The sequence below is a fragment of the Zea mays genome, chromosome 10 (assembly GCF_902167145.1).
Source record: "Zea mays cultivar B73 chromosome 10, Zm-B73-REFERENCE-NAM-5.0, whole genome shotgun sequence".
Taxonomy (NCBI): domain Eukaryota; kingdom Viridiplantae; phylum Streptophyta; class Magnoliopsida; order Poales; family Poaceae; genus Zea; species Zea mays.
Window position 1 is genome coordinate 63,624,770 of NC_050105.1, and position 8,903 is coordinate 63,633,672.

Here is an 8,903-nt window from a genome sequence, read left to right on the forward strand (position 1 = left end):
TTGGTGACCAAATTAAAAAAAATTAAATTATGCTTTGCCGAGTGTCCGCTGAAGACACTCGGTAAAGACTTTCTTTGCCGAGTGTCAGATATTTGACACTCGACAAAGAATCTGCTTTGCCGAGTGTCGGACTTCGGCCCTCGGCAAAGTCTGACAGACGTCAGCTGTAGACGGCCACTAACGGCCCTTTGCCAAGCGCCTTCTTTGCCGAGTGTTTGCCGCTCGGCAAAGCAGTCTTTATCGAGTGCTTCGCTGTGCCGAGTGTCCTGCACTTGGTAAACAAGCTCTTTATCGAGCACAGGACTTTGCCGAGTGCGGCACTCGGCAAAGTCTTCTTTGCCGAGTGCCCGATAAAAAGCAATCGGCAAAGCCGCCGGCACTCGGCAAAGGCCCAGATTCCGGTAGTGCTATTCAGGTGCCGTTTGGTTCACAAAATGTAACGTAAATGGTAATGGTAATGATTTAAACTCGAATACGCCGGTAACAAGTTTAAATAAGCCAGTATCCATTTATAATGTGGTATTGATTACGGTTGTATTTAAACAATCATAATATAACGTTATTGATTACCCATTACGTTACCAATATGTGAACCAAACGGCACCAGTTGAGTTCCAGTTCCAAATTTAAATTCATACATACATACATTTAAAAAAACAGAACCGGATGTTAAAATCTCTAAAGGCTAGTTTGAGAACTTTATTTTTTCATGGGATGTTAAACAGAACCGGATGTTAGATGGCCCCATTCTGCACCTTCAGGCTAGTCTCCCCGACCCTACGCGACGAGAAGAGCGAGGGCTTCCCATCGAACCACTCCAGGTCAGCCTTGGACAGATGGAACGCCGCGGCGATGGCGTCGGTGTCAGCAACGGGAGCCGGTTCGGAAAGCAGACGTTGTGCCAACAGAACATTCGAAGGATGGTTTGGGCCATCGTGTAAGCAGGCCTAATGTGCGCTACCTGGATATCTGGTCCATGTAATGTCTGGTCCATGTAATGAGCTACGGTTAAAACGCCGCTAGGGAAACAAGAGAAGGCAAACGAATACTTCCTATTATCTTCTTCCCCTTGTCCACGTCTTTCTCCCCAATCCTTACTCCATCCTCTCCATACTTCGAGATAGTGTAGTCTGCTAATAATTAGTATCGAAGGAGTCGATTCTCGGTCTAGCTTCATGGATCCCACCACCCTCAAGTTCCTCCTCAATGAGATCGGTAGAAAGTTCGACGAGACCAATGCTCGACTCGGCCGGCGATATCGCTCGCGCTGAATGAACATGGTCGGTACCGACCCAAGCATTGGGGTCACGAGCGTGCGGTGTCGGTACTGAGCGCCTGGAGTTTATGATAGCCAGTGGTTCGTTCATTTTCTAGCCCTTTGAATTTGAAAAAATCGAAAAACCAAAAAAATAAAAAATATGAGTTCACCCTATAAATAGAGGGACCTTCACTTCATTCACACACTTTCACCTCGAAATCTCAAGTCTTCTCCTTCATTCACAAACTTGCAATATTCGTTTATGGTTTAGGATTTAGGGTACAATTGCACGATATAGATTTTAGGTAGAGTCGCAACTACAAATCTTTTGCCTCCATTGAAGAACTGGTTCCTATTATACCACATGGGTTGATCTTCTAGCCTGTATAAGAACACCATACGATACAATAGAAATCGGTTCTTGAATGGAATCGTGGTCGCCGAACTGTATAAGAACTTCGTTCTTGTTACGACAGAGATTAGTTCTTGAATGTAATCGTGGTCATCGAACTGTATAAGAACTTTGTCCTTTTATTGTTTTTAAAATTCAATGACTGTGTAATTTAGCTATGTATTATTTTTAAAGTTTTTTTTGCTCATTCTGCTTACGTTACTTAAATTTAAGACACCAATTTAAAAAACCCTAAATTTAAATCATGTTTCGTTGTGCATCAAGTCTGTAAAACAAAAGATGACGCTGATATGACTATAGGAAGGAGGTGGCGTGATCGATATCCAAATGTTTTTTCACGATTCGTTTGAACTAATTTCAGTTCAAAAATGAACAGAGATAGTAGAGTCCGATCCTAATATGATCTGCTGATTCTTATATTTTATCGTGTAAAATTTAGAGCTTATTATCACCTCTAGATCCATCCTTAGTGCGATGTATCTCTAGATGAATCCGGTGCACTTCACCATATATATCCGTGAACGGATGCTGTGTGCTCCAACCTCTTCGCATCAGTACACATCAAGATGGAATCTCACGCTTTCGGAATGAACAGATTATTATTAATGTAACAAAGTGTTTTCTAAAGCTGGCTATTGCTATAGCCTAACCAATCTAGCTAGCTATTAACTCAATGAACCTCTACTCTAGTAGCTATATGTAGTATGCAAACCCTGATCGGTCTGATCGACCGATCGTATATTTTCCATGGCATCTAGACGACAGGCTTGGCCGGCATCTCGCTCCCGTGGAGGAAGTGCGCGAAGACTTGGCTGGCCTGGACGGGGGTGATCATGGGCACCATGTGGCCGGCGCCGCGGACGGTGACGAGGGTGAGGCCGTCGTAGACGAGCGTGTAGCCGCCGACCTGGTCGGTGGTGAACCACTCGCGCCACTCCTTGGCGGTGGCCAGCCCAAGCTTGCGCAGCGAGTACCGCGTCGACGTCACCGGCACGCGGTCGTCCGTGTCGCCGCTCAGTACCCACACGCGGAGCTTGGCGTCCACCAGCTGCTTGATGGCCGGCAGCGTGGACGCCGGCGAGTCCGTCCAGTTGCTCAGCGCGTCGCTGCAGGGCTCCCAGCTGTAGGGGATGCCGGTCACGTTGGCGTGCAGCGCCTTCTGCACGTCGGCGCGGTTCAGGTAGTCGAACACGTGGTTGTCCACGCACGGGTCGTACGTGTTGTACGGCATCCCCCGGTGAACCTTCTGCATGTACATATACATACATAAAATACCAGTCATCAGCTCCTTGTATGTAGATGTAGGCCATGGATCGGACAAAATAGTCGTCGATCTTACAGCGAGCGGCGTGTCGGCGAGGTTCCATGAGCGGCGTCGGGATGCCGAGGAGGAGTTGCTGCGGCTGGCGTTGGCCATGGCGTCCGTGCACGCCGGTGTGTAGAGGCTGTAGAGGTCGATGTCCCGCATGACGTTGAAGAAGTCGTTCCAGGCCTGGCCGCACTTGTCGCTCTCGTCGCCGTCGTCGGAGAAGGTGCACTCCTTCTTGATGGCACCGTACACCTCGTCCGAGATGACTGCGTGGTCCCACGCGTACTCCGCGAGGCCGCGGTCGTCGGAGCTCGAGTCGATGGCCGCGTTGCCGATCATGATGCCCTTGAGCTTGATCCGATCCTTCCTGTGCGCCTTCTTGTTGCCCTCCAAGATCTTCACGCCAAGCTGAGGAACGTAGTGCCCTGCGCCGCCATTGATTCATTCATTCATTGCCCCATGAGTTACGAATCTCTGCAACCACTTGTATATATAATGCATACCCGCGTAGCTCTCCCCGGCGAGGTAGAAATCGTGGTGCCTGAACTGCGGGAACCTCTTAAACCAGTTCAAGAGGAAGGCATGAGCGTCCGTGGCTTGAGTTCGCAGGTGCAAATGAACGAACGTCGTCAGTACTTAAGAAAACGAGTGAACACGACGATCGATCGATCGAGAATGAATAGCAGAATTGCCATACCAGTGAGCTCATCGCCAAATTGGGTGAGATCCTTGGTGGTGTTAGTGTAGGAGAATCCAACGCCTGCAGGAGACTCGACGAACAACAGGTTTGCCTCTTTGTTCCATGAATTAGGGTTGAGGCTGATCTCTGGCTTCCCCTTCTGCACCAAGAACGGACCCAGCTCCTCCAGTGCTCCATATCCCACCGACGAGCATCCCGGTCCTGCATTATGCAAGCATGCACAGCACCCATCGAATATATAGGGAATGCATCACAGATCCATTATTCGTCAGCAAGCAACACGCAAGTAATTAAGAATTAAATAGATATGGATAGTTCATAGCTAGCAATGCAACCATATATATGACAAACTAAAGATCCAAATGGCAAGGAGCCAAGGACTTATAATTAACAGAACATATTAAATAACAGATATATGCATGCAGATTAATCTATCTACTGAACAGTGGGCACAACTAATAACGTATAACGTCGTACTCGTACCTCCGTTGAGCCAGAGCACGAGGGGCTTCTTCGCCACGTCGTGCGCCGCCTCGAAGAACCAGTAGAAGAGCGCGCGGCCGTGGGACTCGTTGGCCGTCACGTAGCCGGCGAAATGCCGGAACCCGACCTCCGATGGCTGCCCCGGCAGGGACTCCACCCGGTCAGCTTGCTGACGATCAAACACATTCTCATAGTAATCCTCGTGGCTCCTGCGGTGCCGCGCGGCCGCCGCCGCCGTCCATGCGGCGGCGACGACAAGCACGAGTAGGAGGGTTTTTGCGAGCGCCATGATGGCTGTTGCTTGCTCGCGAATTGCTAGGTTGATGTTGGTTGGTTGGAGTTGACGACGACCCATGCCACGTACTTATAGGAGGGCACATAGGTACCGCCATGCTAATGGGTAGGGTAGTAGTTGCGATTACGAGGGCCCCGGGGGCGGGGGAGATAAGTATAACAGATATATACTAGGAGTAGATAAGTATAAATCTCAACAAACTATTATTCTTTTTATCATATTGGTGTTAATTTTCATATTTTTATTTTCATCGATCCATGAAAATTTGAAATCCTTTTGTTAATATTTTAATTTTCGAATAGTGACGTAGATTAGTACCTTTTGTTTTAAGTCTACTTGTGTATTTTAAAGTAAATTAGTTTTGAATTTGCACGGAAGCATAATCGAATTATTGTCTACTGATATTTGGCTATATGTATGATGTTGACGATGTAGGCCGGTGGCTAAGAACTTCAAGAGAAGTTAACTGATGCACTACCGGAAATAGCTTCTTTGTCGAGTGTCTGAAGCACTCGGCAAAGACCGAAAAAAATTCGGCGAAGACTTTGCCGAGTGTGACAATCGGCAAAAAAGTCTCGGTGAACTATAGATCGACAACGGTTTCTTTGCTGATTACTTTTTGTCGGGAACTCGGCAAAGACTTTGTTGCCTAGCGTTAATCAGTACTCGGCAAAAAAAGTCGCCGTCATGGCGCCAGGTGACGGCGATGGAGGCTGTGCCGAGTGCCACGGTGACACTCGGCAAAGTCTCACTCTGTCACACCTGGCGCCCATAATGCAATATAAATGACAAATTAAGTTTTATTCCATAAGTTAATCATGTGAGGGTCTGAGCCGCTCATGACCGTGAGCATGTCTGATATACCACTTTTACACTCTACAGAGGTTGCACATCTTTACCCACAAGATGTGTTCCCTTTGTCACCTCGGATTGATCAAACCCTTAAACACTACCAAGGGGAGTAGGCGAGGGTACAATGTGAGACCTGTACAAATTTCCACTAGAGGAGAGAACTTGCTACGGTTTCCGGGCCAAAAGCTGTATAGGAATCCCTTGTATGAAAAGCTAAAAAGACAGTCCGACCCGAGGACCTCCCTACACTAGCATCCTCCACCCCGCATGCTCCTTTCGGGAAAGGATTAACTCACAGTAGCTTTCATAATTAATCAGCCAAGGGCGTCCCTATTGGTCACTTGTTCTCAAATAATATAGATCAAGAATAAGGCAACACAATTGTTAATGGTTAAAGACCTTCGTCCTTCGAAGCATTATTTTCTTTCGAATATAATGATCTTCAAACGAATGTCATGAAGGACATACCTTCATCATCTCAACATATAAATATGAATATAAATATAAATAAGAATGTGAAAGAACATTAAAGAATGAAAGATAATGATCAGGTCCTCACAATTTATTTATATTCGTATTCATATACAAGAATTAACATTAATGGTATTTATAATATAATGGTACCTTCGGTTCGCCAGAAGGTGGAAATGCAAAGATGACGCAAGAGAGAGATTACAATCCAGCGTGAACAGTATGGTGCTATTGTTCATCTATTTATAGGCACAGGACGCAGTCCGGACAAAATTACATCTATGCCCCCGACATTTACTCTTAATTATAAAGCGAGTTGTCAAGGACTAAGTAGTTTTTTCCCCATTAGATTGGTTTCGTCCTTCATCTTTGCTATCATATCAAGTCGAAGCTTCTTTAGCCATAGCTTCAACGTCCATCCATGTTACCTTCGGGTTGTATCTTCATATCACACATGCCTTTATCATGAGAGGTCTTTCATCCCAAATCCGAAGTCTCTTGTAATTGTCCATGCCATACTGCAAGCATATCATTAGTCACGTTTTTAGGACCTTCGGAAGGAGAAGGCCCCCAACGGTAGCCCCTCGCAGTATTAATTTGTTTCTTTGTAACAAATTTAGACTACGACGTGAACGAAGGCCTTTAGCCGAAGGTCCAAAAATACACCTTCCCTTCACTAGAATAGCGAAAGTAACTAACATGTAGGACCCACCAAATTGTGAGGTGCTAGGCATATAAATAGAGACTCGCATTGATAGCATTTGCTGCACCATTTTAGCTGTGTACACTTTGTTCATCGTTCTAAATTTTCTTGCTCTTCCGAGTTTTGATTGAACTGTGAGCTTCGACATTCCAACAAGACTTGATGGCTGGCGAGAAGAAGACTGATGACCCATCTCTTTCCGGGTTTTACAAAGCTATGGAAGAGACCAATGCAGAAAAGATTGCTCGTGAGACACTTGCTGGAATATCTGAAAGTTCCAGCGACGATGAAGATTTTGACATAGAGAGTGGGAATGATGGTGCCGAAGATCGGCCCTGGCGACCAAGTCATACTATCTTCGGGAAATCAACCATCAAACAAAGTCAAATTGATGCAATGAAGGGAAGGTACTTCTGCGACATTTCTATTGTGAGGGCTAGGGGAGATTGCAGTGCCCCTTTGCCCGAAGCTGACGAAGTAGTCGTTTACAGAAGCTTCATGAAAGCGGGACTTCGGTTCCCTTTAAATAAATTGCTAGTTGAAGTTTTGAAGACTTTTGAAATATTCCTTCATCAACTCATCCCCGAGGCTATCATCAGAATGGGGATTTTTATTTGGGCTATGAGGAGCCAGGGGTTAGAACAAAATGCAAGATGTTTTTGCAATATTCACAAACTGTCATACGAGACGAAGGTCACTGGCAAAGAACAATATCACAATAATTTTGGTTGCTACAGCTTCGTGCCTCGCTCTGGTGTGAGATATCAGTTCCAACATTTCGGAAGAGATGGCCAGGGGCCTGGATGCAAGAGTGGTTTTATGTGAAAAATGACCTGGTCGAAAGAGAAGATATTAAGGGTATCATTCAACGTCCTATCTAGTCTCGCTTCGGCATCAGGAGGCCGTCTCTTGCCCTTGGTAATGATGTAGAAGCGTGCCAAGCTGCGTATAACACAATCTGCACATATATTGGTACTAGGGACTTAGTCCAAGGGCGTATTGCTTACAGAGTGTGGCCTCTCACAAGCGGCTGGGAGATGCCGAACGAAGCTGCCTCTAGATCCAGCCAGGATGGTTTAATTTACCTGAAGTACACCTTCAGGTATAGAAATCAATTCGATGAGCCAAATGATGACTGGCTAGATTGCATTGAGGCAACTAGCGATGAGTTGCTTGGTGCCTACACGAGGGCCGAGGATGATGCCATGACAGTGGCCTTCAGAGGGAGAGACAAGAAGAGATTAACAAGAGTTTTTGATGTAATTGGTTTTGTGTACCCAAACTATTGTTATCCCTCACGAAAGTAGGGAAAGAAAAGAAAGGCGGTTGCTTTGGCTATCTCTACCACGCCAAAGGGCAAAAAGGTTAAAGTTTTGACACACCGACCCAGGTATATTGAAACGGCCAAAGTGCCGAAGTTTGCTGAAGGGCCTTCTTCTGCTGTTGAGTAAGACTGCCCCGCTCCTACTGAAGCCAAGGGAGAATCGACCGAAGTGCCAAAACCGATGGTAATAACAGAAAAGGAGAAAACCGAGACGGCCGAAGTGCCGAAGCGTCCTGCCGAAGCTAAGGAAAAAATGGCCGAAAAACTAGAATTAAGGAAGTCGGCAGAGCCACCGAAAACCCTGAGCCCGCCACAAGAGCCAGAGCTGCCGAAGGTGTCCAAAGTTCCTGCAATAACTCCAAAAAGGAGGAGAATGGCTAGCGTACTAAACGTTATTATGGAATCTTCAAAAGTACAAACCCCTGCTTCAACGCTTGATAGAAAGGGTGAAATCCCAAAGAAATCTAGCAAAGCTGGTATGACACTAGATACTTTCGAAGCTGGGCCATCAGCTCCCATTGAGGCATATGCTTTGAAAGCTATTCCTTTGACCTTGGAAGAAGAAAATGCGCCCAAGAAAGTTAAGTCTCCTGCTCCCGAAGTGCTTGCTGAAGATCTGGACTTTATCGTGCGACATGCTTCGAGGAAGCAGATGTCGAAAGAGCAGATTGCCGAAGCTAAACAATACGCCAGTGATCTAAAGTACCCAAAGAGATCCTTGATATACAATGGTACTGATGAAGACGAATTTTTGTATTGCCTTCCGAAAGATAAGGAGATATCTGTCTGCTGGGAGATGGCAGATAGCATAGGATATCCGAAGCTTGAGCTTGGCCTGTCTGTAATGTCGAAGGATCAACTTGCAGACAGCCTTGCTTATAACAGTCTGAAGGTGAGAACGTTTAGCTTATAAACGTATTATTTTTTGTATCCTCTCTTATTATTGTGTGTTGACCCTTTTTTATTATATTTTTTGTAGGGCTTAATCCTAAGCAAGGCTTTAAGGGCACAAAAGAACGCAGAAGATGAAAGCTGCCAAATAGCCCTTGGGAACCTTCGATCAGAAGTTATTACGCTAAGGAATGAAGCCCTTGAA

The 8,903-nt window shown here is 46.0% G+C and overlaps 1 protein-coding gene across 1 annotated transcript; it reads right to left on the reverse strand.

The window, feature by feature from the left end:
* Nucleotides 1–2,240: 2,240 nt before the first annotated feature.
* On the reverse strand, nt 2,241–4,451 carry LOC103642481 (serine carboxypeptidase-like 34). Its single transcript, XM_008665745.1, has 5 exons — nt 4,163–4,451; nt 3,677–3,880; nt 3,483–3,575; nt 3,010–3,404; nt 2,241–2,916 (listed from the first exon to the last, which is right to left on the reverse strand). Exons 1-5 carry the CDS (start codon nt 4,449–4,451, stop codon nt 2,425–2,427), a joined length of 1,473 nt encoding a protein of 490 aa, XP_008663967.1. The 3' UTR covers nt 2,241–2,424.
* Between the last annotated feature and the right edge of the window lie 4,452 nt (nt 4,452–8,903).